Genomic DNA, 23,186 nt, shown 5'->3' on the forward strand with positions numbered 1-23,186 from the left:
TTCATGATGTGAACGCAAAGTTGTTTATGAATTTAAGTTTGATTGACTGTTGAGAGAAATTTCAAACTGTTATGTTGGCCGGCTTCTGTTATTGTATTTTACATTCTGAGCTTAAGATTTGAAATCATAAAATTGACATCATTCAGTGTTTAATCGGTATAAAAATAACATTTGGTATTATTACATTAGGAATTAATAAAATTATTATTTTTTATATAAGTTATAATTGTGTTTAAGAATTGAAGACGATATAAGGATAAAAAACAAATTCTTTGGTTGTTATATTAGGCAATTGTAATTATTATTATTATTCATATTCAATCCATTTATTATTATTAAAACTGATTTTTAAAAAAAATACAATTTATGTTTAATTTTTTTTTAAAAATGAATAAAAGTTGTTTTAATTTTTTAAGAGGTAGAAGAGTCAGATTATTTAAATGAAAGAGTTCTTTACTTAACTAAATTGCACAGTATATAACAATCATGAATGCATTTGTTAATGTACACATATGCAAATACATGTATGCAGTTCCATAAGTGTTTCTGTACACTTAAGTTTGTGATTTCATCAGTTTGACAGCTCATGTTTATTAACTCCATAAGTAAGGTCACATTTTTTAAAGATAAAGATGAATGATTTCACTTTCATATTATATATGGTGGGAGGAATTTAAATGGGAATCTATGCAAAAAGATTGTGGTTGTAGTATATTTAATCAGACTTCTGTAAAAGGAACATATGAAATATATATTATAACAACATTTCAGGAAACCGTAAATAAAGTTGAAAAGAGTTGTTTTGTTTATTATTGAAGCCAATTATATTACTGGTTGTAGTTTTAAATAACTTGTCTGTATTGGTGTACAAAATGATTCTTTTTAAAGTTTTGATAACATCTAAAATATGTAGATAATTAATTGGAATGAAAATATTCTGTTTTTTATAACTGAAGTTTTCTCTGAATGCATCCTGTATGCTTTATTTTGTCTGTAACAAGGTTTTAATGTATACAGTTTTTGAAATTTATTATATGTGTTTTTATGCTTCCTTTTTCATAGTTCCTGAGGAGTAATTTAAAACAGGCATATTATAAACAATTCATGCACTTTAATATGTTGGTGTGGTAAATAATTTTTGTATGTTGCAAGTCCACATTGTTTAATATTCATGTTTCCACTGGTATGTTACAGGACACGCATATATAACCCACTGGGTTGGTCTTAGTGGGGAACTTATTATCGCAAATCAGCTGATTTTGAAGTTGAGAGTTTTAAGGTTCTTATCCTAGTAAAGGCAGTTACTTTTATACAGATTTAAATACTAGATCATGGACACTGGTGATTGGGTTTCAATGAACTACAGATTTCAGGAATAGTCGATCTATTAGTCGATGTAAAAGATGTAGATGTCGATGTAAGGAATAGTCGATGTAAAAGACTACACTTCATCTATATTCATACATATCATCTTCATTCATCCTCTGAAGTAATACCTTATGGTGATTCTCGAGGTAAAACAGAAAAAGTAGGACACGCATATCATGAAAGCTTTTGCTTTTTCTAAAGTTTTCCGTGCAATCATTGATAGAATTACTTGTGTTAGCAATGTTATGAATTGTACAAATGTCTATCTTGTTTAGGTTTCAATTGTAAAACTGACCACTCCTTTACATATACTACTGCACTAATAGGATGCTTCACTGTAAATGCTCATAAAGGACATTAACTGGTACTGCAGCCAAAGTGTTAAACAGCCAGTGAATAATTTACTAAATTATGTAGTTTACTTAAAATCATTTTAAAATTTATACAATTTTTTTCAGATATTGATATTTGATATAATTGAAGTTGTTCCTGAGCCAGGTCAACCCTTGACTAAGAATAGATTTAAAATGTTGTACTCAAAAGAACAAAAGGGACCAGTGACAGCAATGACACATGCTATGGGTTTCCTTGTATCTGCTGTTGGACAAAAGGTAAGCAAAGCTAGATGAAAATTCACCATTGTACATTACTCTTAAATTGTTCTATTAAAATTGACTGAAACTTTCTGCATTAGGTTTACATTTATGTTAGATTATTTAAGGAGCAGAAACATGTAATGATGATGATTATGATGATATGTATCTGATATAATGGTTTTTAGTTATATCTACTTCATTGCTTATTTTCTTTTATTCTTTTCAATTGTAACAAGTAAATAGTACAGACATGTATTTTTCCAATTTCAAAACAGAAGTTGGAGTGTCCTTGTTTAAAATAATTCATAATTATAATGAAAATAATTATTTTATAATACAGCAGATGAAGTAGTTACATCTGTTAAACTTCTCACACTGGTTATGCATGTTAGATTGTATAAATAGTAATAAAAGCGAAAAGTATAGAATAGGGGGCAATTGTACTGCCCATACCTAATCTAAGGCTTCCTCATGCTACTTATATGTTTTTATTACTTATAAAGTAAGCTTACTTATGTATATTTTATCAGTAACATTTCTTTAAAGAACTTTTACTGTTTTATTTTTATAGATATATATTTGGCAATTGAAAGATAATGATTTGGTTGGTGTTGCATTTATTGATACACAAATATACATTCACCAAATATTGGCCATTAAAAGCTTAATATTAGTTGCTGATGTATATAAATCAATTTCTTTGCTTCGATTTCAAGAGGAATACAGAACACTGTCACTTGTTAGCAGGGTAAGTAATAGTTCTAGTTGAAATTTTTATCCATGAAATCACCTCCCTGTAATGATCTTTGATCAGAAGTATTGTCAGGTTTTATTGAAATTAAGTGCGTTGTGTTTTAATTTTGTATTAATAATGACATTTTGTTATTATTATTATTGATCAGTGGCAGTTAAAATTTTCTTGTGGATAATCAGGCTGCTTGTTTTGTTAATGATCATTTGTATGATTTGTAATGCAGTTTTTTTGATAATTTGCACTAATTTTACAATTGCTGTCCTTTGCTTTAATATACAAATTCCCTGCTTTTGTGTTTGTAATTCTCTCCTTTTCTTGGTAATGTAGGCAGACTCATTATCTCAGGTGGCAGGGAAAATCTTGATTTGTGATATGGTTAATTTTAATTTAAGCAGATTTCAGAAGCCGTTGATTCAACTTGCTTTTTTTTAGAAATTAACATTTTAGCTCATTTCCATTATGTTTTCCTTATGATAGTATGAATGAATGATATTCTAATCTATGTAAATTTAGCATATCAGCCATCATTATTTGTCAACTATGAAGAACCAGTGTGTTATATTATGATGGAGATTTTTAGTGAACCAGTGTGTTATATTATGATGGAGATTTTTAGTGTTTTTTAGTAAAAAAAACTTTCGTAAATGATATTAATTTACTAGTAAAAAGCAGCATTTACTAAACCTGCTTTTACATATCTGCAGCTACTAAGTTGCAGATGTGTGAAAGCTGCTGAAATAACTTCATATATTAATATATCTGTAAATTTTGATTATGTATCAAACAAGATTCTGTTCCATTATAGTTATGTTATTTAGTTTGAGAAATTAAAAGTGTATCCTTATTTAAAAAGTAGTACACCTATTATTCAGTTTATATGAAAGACAGTATTACAGCCTAGTACAAGTTATTAAAGACTATAATTTTATTTTAAAATTACTCTGCAGAAAAGGACATTAGTGAATATATTCTACTCTAGATGTGCATATATTCTACTCTATAATGAATATATTCTACTCTAGATGTGCATATATTCTACTCTGTAGTGAATATATTCTACTCTAGATGTGCATAGTTTTGATTATTTTGTTCTGAGAAAATGTGAACAAATGGATTTGGCACCTTTATTCATTAAAAGTTTAATACAGCTGTTTCTTTACAACATATTGGACTATTAAAATAAAAACAAGAAAAAAGTGCAAAAAAATATTGTATTTTATACAGTTTTATAAAACTTGCTGTTATAAGCAAGCAACAAATGGTTGAGCTAGTCGTACATATCTCTTCTAAGAACATTTTAGGAAGACAAATCACAATCAACAGTTTCTTTTGTTAGCGGGAAAATGATATTATTTGCTAACTAAATTGAAAAAATATAATTGATTTAAGGCAGAGATTGCCATTGGTATGAGGTGAGGTATATTACTGGAATATTTTTGGTCCATTTGCAATTCAAAGATTGTCTTTTGGTCTGATTTTAGTTTGGAATGAGGTAAGAATATTCTTTCTTTCTGATAATTAATGTGATTATTATATTATTTTTCATTTCAATAGCATCATGTGACTGACTGAAGAAATATTTTATTAATGTCAGCAAAATGAAAAAGAAAATGCTGGTAGCCTTGAATATTTTCAATACTGAAGATTTCCATAAATGTATGTAACAAAAGAAAAAATGGACAAGTTCATTAAGCTAAAGGAGACTAGAGAGTTGGTTATATATAGAACCACTGCAATTTTTGTTGTAATTTATTATTACTATTTTAATTTTTTATTTATTATTTTAAGGGTCTCCTTGAATGCCGAGTATGAGTAATGATATCAATTTAAAATAACACTTGACAAGTTACTACGTAATTTAATACAGAGTTACAAAGACTTGTAAATGATGTTATAAACAGTGATGAAAGTGTGTGCTATTTCTGATTTTATCAGTTTCACTTAAATTCATCTTTTAAAAAAAATTATAATTCTTTATTAAATTATTTTAATTTATTTTCTTTACTAATTTTATTAGGATTTTCGACCATCTGAAGTTTATACCGTAGAATTTCTTCTAGATAACACTCAAATGGGATTCCTTGTTTCTGATAGAGAGAAAAATTTAGTTCTGTATATGTACCAACCTGAATCACGGGAAAGTTATGGAGGTAATTTATTATTTATTTTTTGAAACATATTTTCATGTTACGTTTTAACATAACATAAATTACATTGTATTAACATTGCCACATAATGTTTTCAATCTAAACCAATCCATTAATTTATAATTATCTATAAACCAACTCTATATACAGTAATTATATAGTTATTTATTTCTCCAACTGTTTTAGGAGTAGTGAATAATTTTTTTTTTACTACTAGCGGTATATTATTGTGTATTCATGTATGTCCCAGTCTTTTAGATGACTGTAAATCATGAAACTGCATATGTTACACAAGAAATACCAGTTAGAGTTATCTTTCTTAGAGGAGAACAATGTTTACTATGAACTTAGACTCTGTGTTGAGTGGAGTAAAGCCTGTTACTTGCAGAGCTGAATATTACCTGAATTTTCATGGACTTAGCTTGCTGATGTGTGTTGGTTTGGTTCAGGGAAGAAGGCAACAAAAACCCACTTTACTCCTTATTTTCTCTAATAAACCTGTTATGGTGTAATTATTTATTTTTTAAAATATCATTTTGGAAATGACTTGTTTCTCTTGTTGAGATACAACATGAAACAAGCTAGTCATCTATGACTGTTTGGTTACGGAATTTAGCTTACATAGAAGAACTATATTTTAAAAGTCATAAATTTCAAGCACAATGGATTCTAGAAGTTTAATATATTTTAACTTCCTTGATGTAAAATAAGGAATTTAATGATATATTCCTTGATTTAAATAGAATTTAAGTAATTAATACTTGTCATTTGGTATGAGGTAATTCATCATGGGGTAGGTAATTGATGTGGTCTGATTTTCAGTGTTTCCTTGATCTTCTTTGCACGGATATAAAACTAATATAATTTAACAACTACATTGGTTCTTATATCTTTTATGATAAATGAAATGTTCTGGAATAAAGAGAACTGGTAGAAAACCTTGGGTTTCAGACGTTATATTGCAGCTGATGGATGCACGTAGAAAATATAAGAATGCTAGTGATGAAGAAAGTAAAAGGAACTCTGCAATTAAGAAATGCTATAAACAGGAAGTGCAAATTGGCGAAAGAAGAGTGGATTAAAGAAAAGTGTTCAGAAGTGGAAAGAGAAATGAACATTGGTAAACTAGACGGAGCATACAGGAAAGTTAAGGAAAATTTTGGGGTACAAAAATTAAAATTAATAATGTGTTAAACAAAGATGGTACACCAATATATAATACGAAAGGTAAAGTCGATAGAAGGGTGGAATATATTGAAGAGTTATACGGAGGAAATGAATTAGAAAATGGTGTTATAGAGGAAGAGAGGAAGTTGAGGAGGATGAAATGGGAGAACAATACTGAGATCTGAATTTAAGAGAGCATTAAAAGATTTAAATGGCAGAAAGGCTCCTGGAATAGACGGAATACCTGTAGAATTACTGCGCAGTGCAGGTGAGGAAGCGATTGATAGATTATACAAAGTGGTGTGTAATATTTATGAAAAAGGGGAATTTCCGTCAGACTTCAAAAAAAGTGTTATAGTAATGATACCAAAGAAAGCAGGGGCAGATAAATGTGAAGAATACAGAACAATTAGTTTAACTAGTCATGCATCAAAAATCTTAACTAGAATTCTATACAGAAGAATTTGAGAGGAGAGTGGAGGAAGTGTTAGGAGAAGACCAATTTGGTTTCAGGAAAAGTATAGGGACAAGGGAAGCAATTTTAGGCCTCAGATTAATAGTAGAAGGAAGATTAAAGAAAAAAAAACCAACATACTTGGCGTTTATAGACCTAGAAAAGGCATTCGATAATGTAGACTGGAATAAAATGTTCAGCTTTTTAAAAAAATTAGGATTCAAATACAGAGATAGAAGAACAATTGCTAACATGTACAGGAACCAAACAGCAACAGTAACAATTGAAGAACATAAGAAAGAAGCCGTAATAAGAAAGGGAGTCCGACAAGGATGTTCCCTATCTCCGTTACTTTTTAATCTTTACATGGAACTAGCAGTTAATGATGTTAAAGAACAATTTAGATTCGGAGTAACAGTACAAGGTGAAAAGATAAAGATGCTACGATTTCCTGATGATATAGTAATTCTAGCCGAGAGTAAAAAGGATTTAGAAGAAACAATGAACGGCATAGATGAAGTCCTACGCAAGAACTATCGCATGAAAATAAACAAGAACAAAACAAAAGTAATGAAATGTAGTAGAAATAACAAAGATGGACCATTGAATGTGAAAATAGGAGGAGAAAAGATTATGGAGGTAGAAGAATTTTGTTATTTGGGAAGTAGAATTACTAAAGATGGACGAAGCAGGAGCGATATAAAATGCCGAATAGCACAAGCGAAACGAGCCTTCAGTAAGAAATATAATTTGTTTACATCAAAAATTAATTTAAATGTCAGGAAAAGATTTTTGAAAGTATATGTATGGAGTGTCGCTTTATATGAAAGTGAAACTTGGACGATCGGAGTATCTGAGAAGAAAAGATTAGAAGCTTTTGAAATGTGGTGCTATAGGAGAATGTTAAAAATCAAATGGGTGGATAAAGTGACAAATGAAGAGGTATTGCGGCAAATAGGTGAAGAAAGAAGCATTTGGAAAAATATAGTTAAAAGAAGAGACAGACTTGTAGGCCACATACTAAGGCATCCTGGAATAGTCGCTTTAATATTGGAAGGACAGGTAGAAGGAAAAAATTGTGTAGGCAGGCCACGTTTGGAATATGTAAAACAAATTGTTAGGGATGTAGGATGTAGAGGGTATACTGAAATAAAACGACTAGCACTAGATAGGGAATCTTGGAGAGCTGCATCAAACCAGTCAAATTACTGAAGACAAAAAAATAACTGTTAATGGTTCAAGAATTTCATCAGAGGCAACATTGGCATTTTAGATCAAGTGTTTTTGTGATGTAGCATTTTTCACCTTATTAGGTATGTTAATAGTTGGAGTTGCCGAACCTAGGATACTGAAAACCAACAAATTTTCTTTGAATGTCCCCTTCACCCACAAAAAATAGGCATGGTGTGTGGTTTCAAGGTGATGAATAATAGGATGTTTGTTTTTTGATAACAGTGGATGCTGTCATCTATCATGAAATTATCCAACAGTTCATAGTCTTGCTGCAAGAGGATGAGCATGATTACTGGTTGCAACAGAACAGTGCCACTTGCCATGCAGCTCGTTCTACTATGGGATGTTAAGAATTTTTTTATGGAAGAATCATTTCTAAAGGATTGTGGCCTTCAAGATCCTGATCTGAATAGTCCAGACTTCTCTCTGTGGGGTTACTTAAAAGAAATTATTGATAAGAGCAATACACACACCCTGCAGGAATTGAAAACAAACTACCAATACCATCCAAGAAATAGACAGGGTACAACTAACAAGAGTAGCAGGAAGATTGCCAAATGTGTTGACATGTTCCCAGAAGTGGGTGGATATAATTTTCTACATCTTCTTTGGATATCCTTTCATTATTATGTGTTTGCCTGTAAACTATTATTTATAGACTAAACTAAGTGATGGGGCCTCTTTCAAGTTGAACTATACTGTATAGTTGTTGGGCACGAGTTTTCATCTTGAAAGTTTTGCTAAATCATCTGAACTTCCTAAATTACTGTACATATAATTTTTAAAACTTAAGCTATTATGATTTTTAATTAATTTAAGTTGTAACAGACAGTTTGTAACAAACAATAACAGTTAAATTATACCTGAAGGACTGTTCCTGTTGTCTGTTGTTGACTGTGCCTGTTGTCTGTCAAGTTGTAACAGACAATTAAAAAGAGTAAAATTTCTTTAATTTTACATGGCCCCTTACTAATAAATATCAGGCAATACTATTTAGGTAGTTTGATCTGGTATATTTTCGCATGGTAAAAATATGAATTCAGTTTATTAAACATAGCTGTGACCACAGATGAGCTAGTCTTGAAGTTTTCATAATGCTGCATCTATCTAATTAAAAATTAGTGTGAGTTAACATACGTTAAAAGGTAAATTTTGTATGTGTGTGTGTGTGTGTGTGTGTGTGTGTTTATGCATGCGCTCATCTGTGTGCATACATATTTCATTATAATTGAAGTGTGTTTTCATATATATTTTTTTATTCAGTATAATGATGTGTTTGTAATTTCTAAGTGGTTCTGAAGTTTAGTATCCCTGGTTGTAAAATGATGATCAATAATGTCAATGGTCAAAGCTATGATTAATGAAGGCCAAGTGCGTTAATAGCAATTGCAATATAAAAAGTACAATATGAGCATTGTTACATATATTAAGAAGTAGGTTGATATATAGAATTTGGTTGAAGTAGGTAGATAATAATGTTAAGGTGCCATTTTGAAATTAACTTGTTATGTATAAGCAAATTATAATCAAAATACATGTTTTGTATGAAAAAAACTTTTTATAAATATTTAACCCTTCATTTTTCTTCTGGGTTGAATTTTGTGTGAGAATCACAGGTTTTTGTAAACAGTTGAATTTGTTTATCAGTTACAGCATCCACTGTGATGGACAAAGCTCACATGTAATTATTTATTACGATTTAACATATCTATAATAGCTTATTACTAAGTTTAATTTCCTCTAACTTTTCTTGTTTGATGGATATAATTAGATAAAAAAATTTTATTTAAGAATAATAACAATTAAATTAAATACTTTGATATATAAAAGCTTTTATTTTTTTTTTATTTTACTCATAATTCACATACATTTAAGTTTTATATGTTTTTTTTATTTTCTTTATAATCTACAAAAGATAATTTATGTGTAAAATCTTCTAAAGTATTGGACACATTATTTTTATCATTTATCATTCTACTGTATTATATCATTATTTTCTGAGGTTTAGTTACTGTTGTTTAAAAGAATATAATATTGAACATCAGACTAAAATTGAAGAGATTCTAATGACATGCAATTTTTTTTAGGGCAGCGACTACTTCATCGTGCTGATTTTCATGTAGGCCAACATATCAACACAATGTTCAGAATACGTTGTAGAATAAGTGATGTTTCTCTTGAAAAGAAACATTTAAATAATTGTGATAAAAGACACATCACATTGTTTGGTATGTGAAATCAATTCTTATATTTTATAAAATATTTTATTCTTATAAAAATTTGATGTGTTAGTTCATTTTATCAGTTTTGTTGATGTTATAAAAGAAGGTATTATTGATTAATCCATTGGAATATCTGTAAAGCATTTGAGGTAAAAGTGTGGTTAATTGCTTTCTGTAAAGTAACAGTGTTGATTGTGCAGTGAGCTGAGTTTACAGGTAGCATCTTCATGTGCATACTGTACTTCAGATAGCAATGGTTTTATACAACAGTATATTTGGTTTTGTAAAAAAGGCAATGAAAAAAAATCTTTATTCCTCACTTTCCTTAATAAACTTTGCCTGGAATGATTTTTATTCTGGTTAATGGCATATGCCATTTACATAAGTGACTTGTGTTTTATGTCATGTGCCTAATGTCACTAGGTTGTAGCAACCTAGTGACATTAGGCATAATATCAGATCAAGCATTAGATCTGCTTAAGCAAAAATTTGAAATTTTACTACTCCGTTTCTTTCTGATATTTATTTTGGAAGTTAATTTTTCTCACTTTCTCACTAAAAGTATTATTATTTGATTGTTAGCTTTAATACTGTTAATGTGTTCATGGCTATGTCTGCAGTCCTTCAGGCAATATGGTTGCATTTCATTTGCTGGATCCAAATTTTTGTTCTTTTGGTTATTTGCCATCCTTTTCAGCGTGGATGGGTAGGGGAGATTTTGGATATTTTGAAGAAAATTTTGTTTACAGTTGAATAACGTTAATATTCAAATACTTCTTTCAAATGTAATATGATGTACAAAATATTTATGAAAACATATTACATGTGCATTAGTTGTGTATGTGCATGCGCATGTGTATTATTATTAACAAATAAATGTTTAAATCCATCAGATACAGTTCAGTAAAAAGTAAGAACACTCCCCTTCTGTCTGTAGCGCTTACAGAGATTTAACTCCATCTTCAATTTTTATAATCAATTTTATAAAAATACACGTAATTATAAATAAAATGTATAGTTCAAAATATAGTATAAGATAATATATATTATTTCCTTTTTAAAAAACATATACTTAAACTAGTTGTAACTAATAGTATATATATATTAGTATATATGTACTAGCAATTTTAAAATTCTAGAGGACTCATGCTGCTCTGCAGTATCAGTAAATAAGTTATAATTTTAATATATAGACCAGAAGCATTAGGCATTGATTTCGAAAAACTTTGTACCACTGTAATTTGGACCACTCTCTAATGCTTCTAACAAAAGAGTAACAGGAATCAAGTTTAGGAAGGGTGTAAAGAGGGAAATTAAAAAAATGGATTGAGTGACCGGTGAAAATCACATATAACTTGGACAGAAATCACTTTAGAAAAAAATGTTGGAAGAAAATGTTTTAGGTAATTGCTTATCCAATAAATTGAGATGTTGTTGATAACGATTCCATAATTAGGTCATGTGCAGTACACAAAAAAATACAAATAAATGAAAGTGACATTTTGAGAATCTGTAGCTTTTTTATTTTTTCTCAAACACTTCAAATATTGGGAAAAATAGCTCTAATGTTGTCCAAAAAGTATCCTGAATAATAATGCAATAATGTTATTGCAAAATTCATATCTCTGAAGCTAATTAGCATTAAGGGCTGAAATTTCGAGGCATAATTGTTTAAACATTGATTTGATGCATATATTTAAAATGTTTAGTGCAAAATTGACCAAGTAATAGCAGTGACAAAACAGTGAACCAACCGCACAATAATCATTTCTCCAAATTTCAGCCCTTAATGAAAGTATGAATTTTGCAATAAAGACACATAATTGCAAATATCATGGGAACTACTAGACTGATTAAAGTCTTTCAAAGCTTAAATTAAAGGTTAAAAAAAGAACTCTCAGATGCATTTGGTTTCATTTGAATACAAGCATATTTTACCGAAATATTTTTAGAATATTAATAAAAAATATGTTAAATAAAAAAAATGTTAAAAAATAGCTGAAAATAATGTTTTTGATTAGAAAAATTTAATTTTCCTCTTCTTTCAATTTAGCCAAGTAGATTCAAAAATCCCTGTATGCTCAAATGTCATGGGTACTTTTTTATAAAATGTTTATTTTGTAATAACAAACTAACTTGCAGCATTCAACTTGGTACATTTTGGACAATATTAGTGGTATCTTTCCTCAAAATTTGAAGTATTTTCAAAATAAAAATAAAATAGCTACTTAGTCTTAAAACATCATGTTCCTTTTTTTTTACAGTTTTTTTCCATATTGCCCATGATGCAATTATGGAATGCAATTATATCTACAACATCTCAATTTCTAGATTAAGTGATTACCTAAAACATTTTCCTCTTGACATTTTTTCTGAAGTGATTTCCTGTCAAGATAAACGTGATTTTCACTGGTCACTCTGGCCATTATTCAATTTTACCACCTGCTGAAACCTGATTCTTGCTACTTTTTTGTTAGAAATATTAGTTTTCACTGGTTACATCTTCATGACAAGTTACAGAGTGGTATGAATTTTTCTGAAAAATCACCTGTTTTTATTGCTGTTTTTATGTTTTAATGCTACTGGCCTAATATAGATACATAACTTACTGTGTGGTTCATAAGGCTTCCTTCCAGACAAGATTAGCTGTGCAACAACTCTTTGGTTTAATCTCCACTTTTACATTTTTAAATGATTTTGTGCATGGTAGGGCAGTGTACAATTGTCCATGGCTAAAAACTGGTTCAGGTAACTGGATTCCTTACTTAGTCCAGATTTTGCCGTTGTGCCTTGTTGATGGTCATGCAAAATGCTAAACATGTAGGAAATTCTCTTTGTTTAAAAGAAAATGGGACAGTATTATCAGACAGCATCAAATCAATTCAGGCAGAAGTACTTGTTGACCAACATTTACACCTGTTATATTTTCCTCAAACTGCTTTCATACATTTTTCTGACTTATCAGTCTCATTCCATTCAATAATCCCTTCACTGGATTTAAATTTTGCAGCAGCATTACAATGTTACCTTCTTTTAATGTTAACATGTGCAGTGACAAACCATTCTTCATTTCAAAGTATTTAAAAATTCAGTAGGTAACTCCAACAGTTCACTCTTCCTCTGTTTATTCATAGTCATAAAAGTTTTCAATTCTGGCATAAGATCTGATAATCTCATAACAATGTTGATTTTTTGTTGCTAGAATTGCAATATTCAAAATATTTGAATTATCTAGGAGTAAATCTCTGCCATATATTTCATTAACAGTATCCTTGTTTGAAATTATGGAGGTAGGGAGGTCAATCAGGTCTTCATTGTTGGATTAGTTTACCTAATTAGTTAGATTAGATTACCTTTCCGATTTGTAATAAAAAATTCACATTTTTCTGCCTTGGCTCTCATACTTTTATTAAGTTTGAATACTTTGTAAAGTGTCGTGTCCACAAAGGTGAAAATTTAATTGAATTGTGCACTATAGCAGCTGGTTCATAGCAATGTAGCTGCTATTGTTTGAACCTTATATGCTATTCTTTTCCACTCCATTTATAATGGACAGGCATTTCTGGATAAATATAAAGCCTCTTTGTAGCCGAATTGCTGTTCAACTTGAACTATGCAACTAATTGTGCATTAGTCAGCTTTAATTAATGCATCGTTAGGAGAATCGCACTTAAAGTATACATTTTGATGTTCTGAAAAAATTAACTGGCAAGCGAACTGCAGTACATGATTGTTTATGTGTAGAGTATGGAAACATCCTCTGTACAGCTTTAGTTGGACGAACATATTTGGCATTCAGGAAAAAAATTTACTTTATCATCATACTCAATCATATCACATAAGGTTGTAACTTCCACATTGCAGCAGTCATAACCTTTGTACACATATTTAAGTATGTACTTGATAGAGCATACCCTTGAACAAATTCCCACATTTATATGTGTGTGAAAGTATATTAGAAGGAAAGGATTACAGAAAATAATGAACAGATTGTTTAAATCCTTGCAATCTCTCTGAATATGTTTATTTATAGTTTGACCATTATCTCTGAGTCTATATAGTGGATATCCATTAAAAGTTTCTTTTGATTCCATAATGAATGATTTTGGTAAATCTTTACATTGGCCACTTTGCATACATATGCAAGAAGGATTCAGTTGAATGCATGTTCCATTATCATGAGACTTAATCATTTCATAAAATGTTTCATTAGAAGAATCAGGGTTTTAGGAGATATAACTTTATCAGTATCATCTGGATTTATAAATTTGCAATTATCCATAAGTGTTAATGGCAGATTAATGTGGAGTAAACCACATTTTTTTGGAATTCCACTGTATACAGAAATGCTTTAATTTTTCCTGATATTTCTACTATAGAAAATTGTTTCAGCTCTTCAACTTTAGCTTGGGAAACTTATACTACAAAATGTGATCTGTTATTAGCTGTCACCCACAAATGAACACCATTTACAATTTTGGCCACCCAGCATTGCATATATAAGTAATAAAATAATCAGATTTCCCAAACTTTCTAACTAATTTCATAGTAGAATTTTGGTAGTTGTGCATCATATTTCTAGGGCTACCAAGTAACAGGGAATGTAAAATAAAACTACCTTACCAACTCTAAGATTTTCTTGTTCTGCCCTCATGTGTTAGGCATCCACTATACCTACATAAGTTTCCATTTGAAATTTATTTTTTTCTCTCCTGATATACTTCACTTTGATCTCCTTCAATGTGACAGTGTATTTAACAAAAAATTGTTGAGTTAATCTTCCAGGGTTTATTACTGGATTGAATGCACATACAGGACTGCTGTTGCCTACAGCAATTCTGTACAAAATGTATTCTTTCATAGTTAAAAGTGCTTCAATTTTTAAGAACATCAGTATTCGTTTTGTAAGAAGTTTTCCCTCGAATTTGTTTTTGCAGTTTGTAGTTACTAAACTATTTCCACTATTTACTGGTTGTCTTTTTTCAAAAATTTAATAGCTTTCGTGCTTTTCTACCAAGAGCCATTTTAAATATTGAATAAATATAAAGAGAAAATTGGAAAAATAATAAAATTAAATCACCAGTTTTAACAGATAATTTCGCTTGACAGTGGCAAGATTGCTCTAACAAATTTTAATTTTCAGATGGCAAAATTTTATTATTATTCAGCCATAATCAACACAACTAATTATAAAAAACATAATTGTAAATGCGTAATCAGTAACTAACCAACAACAATACTGGTCCGCATTTCTTTATTCTTGCTTTTGATGTATGGATATTTATGTATCGATTATTGTTCAGACTTCGTATCATATGTTTAATACATACACTCTTACATTTAAAATGATGCAGTTGCTCTGTCATTTCTCAGTCTAAAAAAAATTTATTTCAATAAAAATATCCGTGTTTGAAATTATGGAGGTAGGCAGATCAAATCAAGTCTTCATTGTTGAACCGGTGTTCAAAATTTTCGATTTTTAATATATAATTCAAAATTGAGATTCTTCTGCCTGTTTGGTCGCTGTGGGCTCATTTAATGTTACTTGGCATGGGTGATTGTTCCCAAATTCTAAATTTAATTATTTGCTAGGGAAAATCTGTGTTTTCCCTTAAAAAAATCTTAGGAATTGAGTGATCTAAGTCAATGTGGGCTCATTTGATGAGGTTTGGTGTGGTGAGTGTTTTAAGACTGAAACAAGCTCTCTATTTTAATTAGTTGCTAAAATATCTCTATTTAAATAGAGATATTTAAAAAAGTTCCTTAAAACTCCTCTCATAATTGAGTGAGAGTATTTGGTGCATGCTTGTTATGTGTGGTATGTTTTAAGACCCCAACAAAGTCTGTAATTAAATTAGGTAAGGAGTGATTTCAGAAAAACTAAATTTTTTTGTTTGTTTACCAAACTTTTTTAATATATAGATTTTATTTAAAATTATGTGTATTTTGTTAAAATTGGTCTGCTGTTGATTGAGTTACTAAACTCTCAGTGAGGTGAATTTCTTACCTTTTATTGAACTGTATCTGGTAGATTTAAATATTTATTTGTTAATAATTATTTGATACAGTGGAAAATAATGTTAAAAAAAAGTAATATGTATATACCATACATATATCAAGTCAGAAAGTTTTACAACTTTTTGGTATATTTCAGCATTATTTTCTATTCTCCAGGTTTCGTCTTATTTTGTGGGTCCTAGAATTTTTCTTCATCTTTTTAATTTTTCTATTTCTCTACTGATTAGGTTTAAACATTCCAAGTAAAGACTTTTTGATGTATTTTCTGTATTATAATGTCTTAATTTTGCGTTAGCGGAATGGCATTTTTTTTTGTAGATCACTTTAGTTATTGTGTATGCTTTCTTCATTTATGTAGTTCTTTCATGAATTGGCATTATTTATAAGTTGGATCATTTTTCCTAAATATTGAAAATTTTAAATTCTTTAAATTTATCAAAAATTTGAGTTTACAAATTTGGTGCATTTTTATTTTGTTACGAAGTATTGTGATTGCGAAAAATTTTGGTTTTCAGATTTCATTGGAAATATCCATTTTGACCATCCCTGAATCCATTTTGACTAGTTTCGGTGTGATATCTGTATATATGTACGTATGTATGTACACATACATACTCAAAAATGATTAACCATAGGATGTTAAAATTTTGGATTTAGTACTGTTGTGTACTAAATCCAAAGTAGTTGTGCACCTCCCCTTTTGATTGTAATCAACTGGACTAAAAGTGTTCACAAAAGCCCAAAATCCAAAAAAATTGGATTTTTCTTAACTGCAGTAATGAGAGCCCTCATTGAGAGCTTTTCAACGATTTAAATGGTACTTATTTTCATTGGTTCAAGAGTTATAGCCAGATAAAATGTTAATTAATGAAATATTTGGATCTTACAAGGGGAAGGCACAATGGTTCAAATCTGACTTCATCTCCTTTTTTTTAATTTTTTTTTTAATATATTAATTTATAAATAATTATTAACCTCTGATTGTAAAAAAATTACAATTCAATAATAACATTAAAAAAATATCTATGAAAAAATATCATAAATTATTAATGAAATAAAATGTTATGTACTTTGCATTTAAAAAAAAATGTGTATGTAATTGAATAAGCGTACAAGGAAGTCATGTGATGTCCACATCAATTTTTTTTGTATTTTCCATGAGTTTAGAAATTTTCAATCTGGTTTTATCCAGATTGAAATATCTGGAAATCTATCAGAGTTATAGCCAAATGAAATTTTAATTAATGAAATATTAGGATCTATAAGGGGAAGGTTCATTAGTTCAAATCAGACATTTACTTTTTTTATTTTTTTAACTCTTAAATTAAATATATTGAAAAATTTTTACAATAAATAATTATTGAATAACAAAAAAAAATTTGAAAAAAAAATCAGAAGTTATTAGTGAAATAAAACTTTATGTACTTTTAAAAATGTATTTATGTAATTTAATAGGCATTATTACATATGTGTATATGTAATAGATTTGATAAAACATCTGATTATTTAATATTAATTGAAAATTATAATTTAGAATCGTATTATTTTTGGATTTTCTAATTTAATTTTATTAAATTATTCTGGAATTTCTATTTAATTTTATCTGCATTAAAGTTAACTACAGAGTGACTGAAAAGTAGACCCTCACAAGAACAACATATACACTGAGACATAAATATCTGATCTTTAATAAATCACAAAAAAATTCTTATCTTTTAGTTTATTACTCCTCTGATATTGTTGGTCAGTATTCTCCTTAAGTTGGAGTTGATCATCATTTCATTTATTTGTTTTTTGTTGCCAGTCATTCAATTGCTCTTTGGTTTGATATAACTCTTCTGATTTTAATTTGTGTACACGTTCTCTAGTTGTCAAATTTTCTCTTTTTATATTTATCATTCCCTCTTAATCTTTTTATTCTTTCGTTGGTCTTAATGTTTACTTCCTCTTTATATTTATCATCTTTTCTTAATCTTTTTATCCTTTCTTTGATTTTAACATTTTCTTCCTCTTTATATTTGTAATCTCCTCTTAATTTTTTTATTCTTCCCTTGTTCTTAACATTTTCTTCTTCATATTCATCTTATTATTTTTGAGACGTATTTCTTCACGTTATGTTACTTTTTCCTGTATGATTGTTTCTTTTTTGTTTTTGATTATTCACCAAATAATCCAATAATAAAAACTGAATATTTTACACCATAAGGTCGAAATTAACATTTGCAACCAGTATACAGGAGTTCCCTAAATGAAGTTTAATTGTTATTAACTTTTATTTATATGACACACCAGAAATCTCAAAATTTTTAATCAGCAACTCAAAAATACAAATAATACTGATCTAGTAATATAAGTAATTAGGGACTTTTTCCCTATCCTAATATTTCATGATAGTTGAATTAATAATTGTATAAATATTTGATGTCAATAAATACTATTATTTCAATAATTGTGTAACTGTCCACTTTATTAAAGAATTGGATCATCGTATCTTACTTTCAAGTAAAATAAGTTTAAATTAACTGTAGCAAAAAATGTATTTATGTAATTTAGTAGGCGTACAAGGTAGTTATGTGGTGTCCACACCAGATTTTTTTTTCTGATTTTTATTAGAGAATTGATAAGAGTTCTGAAAAAATATTGCATAAAAAATTTTGAGTACATTTTGGGTTAGCTGAATCTGGAATAAGATTGTTAGAATTGTCAGATTGTTAGTCTAGAATTTTCCTGTTCAGTTCAGCTGAAATAAAAAAATATTTTTTTCAAAGTACCATGTGAAGGATAGAATTTGGCTGCTTGAAGAATTTTTGTACCCTTGGAATTTGGCCTTAATCGAAATCTGTTCAGATTATCTTTCAAAAAATATTCTGCGCCAAAACATTTCAGGAGAAGGAGTATTTGGGATAAAACAACACATACGTGGTGAGCACGATTGATTGAGCGTACACATGTATGTTCTCTTAACATTAAATTTTATGTACTGTGTGTGATATTAATATTTATGTAATGATTAATTTGGCTGAGTAATTCATTACATCAAATATTTCATATTTTTTTAGATCTTCATGTAAATTTTTTCTAATTAAATTTCTTTTTCAGTTATGAATGTTCCTAATTTAGTAATATTGTTATTTTTGAAAAATTTAATATTTGTTTACTGTAGATAACTAATGTAACTAAGGTAAACATTAGATGTTCCTGCAAAAGATATTGATCTTCTCCAGGAATCCATTTGTAAAAAAATTATTTATACATTATTTGTTCTATTTCAAAATTACATTAAGTGTTTTATGTAATATATATGGCACATAAAGTTTTTGTAGGTAATTAAGCAATGTGTAATAGTTGTATTACTGTATTTTTACAGCAACATTGGATGGAGGTATTGGTTATCTTCTTCCTGTTCCTGAAAAAATCTATCGCCGGTTACTCATGTTACAAAATGTGTTAGTAACAAACATTCCTCATATTGCTGGACTTAATCCTAAAGCCTTCAGGTATGTATGTGTTTACTTCCTTGTACGAAGTAAAGGAAGTATTGTGATTCCGAAAAACTTTGATTTTCAAATTTCAACGGAAATATGCATTTTGACCATCCCTAAATCCATATTGACCAGTTTTGGCATGACGTCTATGTACGTTGCATAACTCATAAACAATTAGCCATAGAATGTTGAAATGTTGGATTTAGGACTCTTGTAACATCTTGTTGTTCAACAACCCCCTTTTGATTGTAATCGACTGGACCAAAAGTATCCAAAAAAGCCCAAAATCCAAAAAATTGGATTTTGGGCTTTTTCTTAACTGCAGTAATCAGCCCTCATTGAGAGCTTTTTAACGATATAAGTGGGTACTTATTTTCATTAGTTCCAGAGTTATAGCCAAATAAAATTGTAATTAATGAAATATTTAGATCATTCAAGAAGACACATTGGTTCAAATCTGACTTCATTTCCTATTTTTTTAACTAATTTTTTTTTTAACATTTGTTTTTTATTTAAATATATTGATTTATTAATAATTATTAACTTCTGATTATAAAAAAATATGTAATGTATTAGGTATACAAGGAAGTCATACCTGATGGGGATTCTTATTCTTTAAGACTTTGGGGGTTGGCATCTCCTCGGCTCTAGCCTGTGTAGTGACAGGTGTGACGTTAACAGTGCGGATCTTGCAGTGAGCTGAAAAGCTTGTTCAGATTTTATCTGATCAGGTTGCTTCACGCACTGCAACTATTTTTAAGTTAACAAAAATGATTAAGAATAATGCACAACTTGTTTGTGCCAAATATTGTGCACATGTTCTGTTGCACGTCTACATACTGAGCTAACTTGTTCACTGATACTCATCAATCTGCCAAAATGATTTTATGCACTTTTTTAATCGTGGTGTAGTCACTTAAGAAGAGTGATCACTGGTGTTTCATTGCGAGTGCGTGTTCAGCCTTTTAAACTCTGCGGCTCAGCATTTAACTGTTGTATTTAATGGAGAAGAGTCTCCCAATGTTGTATCAAGCTCTCCTTTAATTTCCTTTGCACGTAAGCCTTTCAGAAAAAAGTATTTAATCACTGCACAATTTTCCAGTTTTTCCATTTTTCAAAACCATCATAATTTTCTACTTCAATGGGCTGTAAATACTATACTAAGCTATGCAGTGAGAGATCGAGTAATTAAGCTTACTAACACCATCTCTGCATGGGCCCTGGAACATTTCACCCTACCCTTATATACATATATATATATAAGCAATAATATATATAAATAATTAAAATAATATAAATATCTATATATTAGTTAAAGGGGGAGTTTTCTAAAATCATAAAAATCTTCTGCTTTGGCCATTGTTATCCCTACCCTCATCATACATTTTATTTTGTTATAAGTATAATAATTTTTATCTTATTTTAATATATTGTTGTGTTGCAGAACATACAAAAGCGCAGATAAATTAATGGGTAACCCTTCTCGAGGTATTGTTGATGGTGAACTGGTGTGGATGTACATGGGTCTTCCAGCGTCAGAACGCCAAGAAGTAGCTAAAAAGATTGGAAGTAAAGTAGATGACATTTTGGAAGATTTAACTGATATAGAAAAACTTACAGCTCATTTCTAAAAAGTACAATACATTTCTGATTATTACAAAATAATTTTTTTTATGTATAAAGACTGTTAATTGTATTATTTTCCTACAGATAAAATACCTGTACTTTTTTTTAATTTAAGTGTGTAAACTGTGAATAGTTAATTTTATTCTTATTAAAATAATGTAATATGTTTAAGTAAAGGTACCTTATACATGTTTTTATGTAAATATATTGAAAAGAAAATGAACTAGTTGTCTTTTGAGAATTTTATAATTATATATATATATTTTTACATAAGTTAACTAAACCTTAAGAAAGTCACCATTGATTATGGTGATGTTCATAACATTTACATATAGCTTATTTATTTAACCCTTCCCTTAAATTATGAGATTGAAAAGCAGTATTACCTTATGACACTTCATTTATTTGTTTATTTTTTTAATAAAAAAAATTAATTACAAGGATACAATTACAAGGATAAAATTAATTACAAGGATGACATTTTGGAAGATTTAACTGATATAGAAAAATTTAAAAGTGTGTGACACCTAACACTGACACAAGCACATATGAGCATCCAGAAATTTTCCATCCAATTTCTTGGATAATTCTGCTTGTGTCAAGATGTGAAGATCCGGTAAAAACCACACATGCCCAAACTGGACCAATTACCATACTTTCCCTTGTGTAGCTGTAGTTCTGCTAGGCGGGAAAGTAAAAAAAAGAATAAAATTATAAGTCCAAAAGGTATTACTATTTGTATATAAAAGATTAAATTTTGTCAACAGTCAACCTATTCTGTATTTTATAAACTATATATACAGAGAATATTTGATAAGAGAGTGTAATTAAAAATAAAATTATTTTATAAAATAGGATGGAATAAGACTAATCAATAAAAAAATGAGCAGCTAAGAATATTTCACAGTACTTAAAATAAAATCTGCTTTTATGAAATGTGTCTAAGTATGGTCCTGATATGGATTAGTGTATAATTTTGACCCATTGTTTTCAAAAATATATAGAAATTTTGCCTTAAAATTAGAAAAAAAAGAAGATTATAAGTGAATTAATCATGCTTTTTTATAATAATTCTATTATAAAACTATTTTGTTTAAAATGATATGCTTTATGAAGTACTGCAAATGCGAGCAGGAAAATTTCCTATCCATTCCCAGTAGAAAAGAAATTGATAAAATCATCACCATATGATAAATATGTAAATCTATATAAATATGTTAAAAATGCATTGTTATTAAATTATGCAAAAATTTAACTCAAAATGTCTTATAGACAAAAAATTATTTACAACAAAGTGTAAATCCTTAAAATTAAAGATATGCATTTTTAAAATAAACATCCATATACATATAAAGTAATATAACAATGGAAGGTGCAAGGCTTTGTTTAACAGTTATTTGAAAAACATGTTGCATCATCTTCCAAATGGACAATTTCTTGCATTTGTCTTTCTGGGCGATGAAGTGTGTTACCATTCCGTAGATTTTTTCTTATTTCAGGCATTACGTATGACACCTATTTCTCATCCCCTATGCCTGTGACAATATTGCTCAAGTAGTTCTCGCCTTGCTCTCTGTATAAAGTTAAAAATTGTAATGCACTGCTCAAGTGCCTCATTTTGTGATTTTCTGTAACTATTTTAAACAATTCTCATCTGAACAGTTTCTGATAATTCAGTTTCTCAGACTCAATTTTGTGTGAAAGTGATCATGAAATTTTTGGTTATCAAAAATTATTACCTGCTCTGTTTATTGTGGATATTATTGCATTCTTCATTAAACATTAATGGATAGTAAATTACTGCTGATAATAAACTTAAACACGTCAAAGACACAGTGTTACCATGGGACTTAATGCAGAAAGATTTGCCAAGAGGAAGTGTGGTCTTGTGCAGATTATGATTAGGACACGTACTACTGACAGATATCTACTACTGCTGATATAGTAGTACTACTATGGATGTCCACTACTGCTACAGATACACCTACTACTGCTGACATCAGCTACTCACAGATACTTGATGTCAGCAGAGTGAACCACAGTGTATCTTATGTGGCCTTACACTGCAAATTTAAATTGCCAAGGGACATATGGTACATCCTAGGAAATGACAAGA

At 29.2% G+C, this 23,186-nt stretch overlaps 1 protein-coding gene across 1 annotated transcript in view; it reads left to right on the forward strand.

Annotated features, from left to right (window-relative positions):
- The window catches only part of Cpsf160 (cleavage and polyadenylation specificity factor subunit 1), an 86,288-nt gene extending 64,995 nt beyond the window's left edge, over positions 1 to 21,293 (forward strand). Inside the window, exons 22-27 of the mRNA XM_075358570.1 lie at positions 1,827 to 1,979; positions 2,536 to 2,712; positions 4,736 to 4,868; positions 9,807 to 9,947; positions 19,327 to 19,456; positions 20,889 to 21,293. Coding sequence (XP_075214685.1) covers positions 1,827 to 1,979; positions 2,536 to 2,712; positions 4,736 to 4,868; positions 9,807 to 9,947; positions 19,327 to 19,456; positions 20,889 to 21,075 — 921 coding nt within the window. The 3' untranslated portion in view covers positions 21,076 to 21,293. The remainder of the gene's footprint in view (positions 1 to 1,826; positions 1,980 to 2,535; positions 2,713 to 4,735; positions 4,869 to 9,806; positions 9,948 to 19,326; positions 19,457 to 20,888) is intronic.
- Positions 21,294 to 23,186: the final 1,893 nt, after the last annotated feature.

This window comes from Lycorma delicatula, chromosome 2 (assembly GCF_047948215.1).
Source record: "Lycorma delicatula isolate Av1 chromosome 2, ASM4794821v1, whole genome shotgun sequence".
Taxonomy (NCBI): domain Eukaryota; kingdom Metazoa; phylum Arthropoda; class Insecta; order Hemiptera; family Fulgoridae; genus Lycorma; species Lycorma delicatula.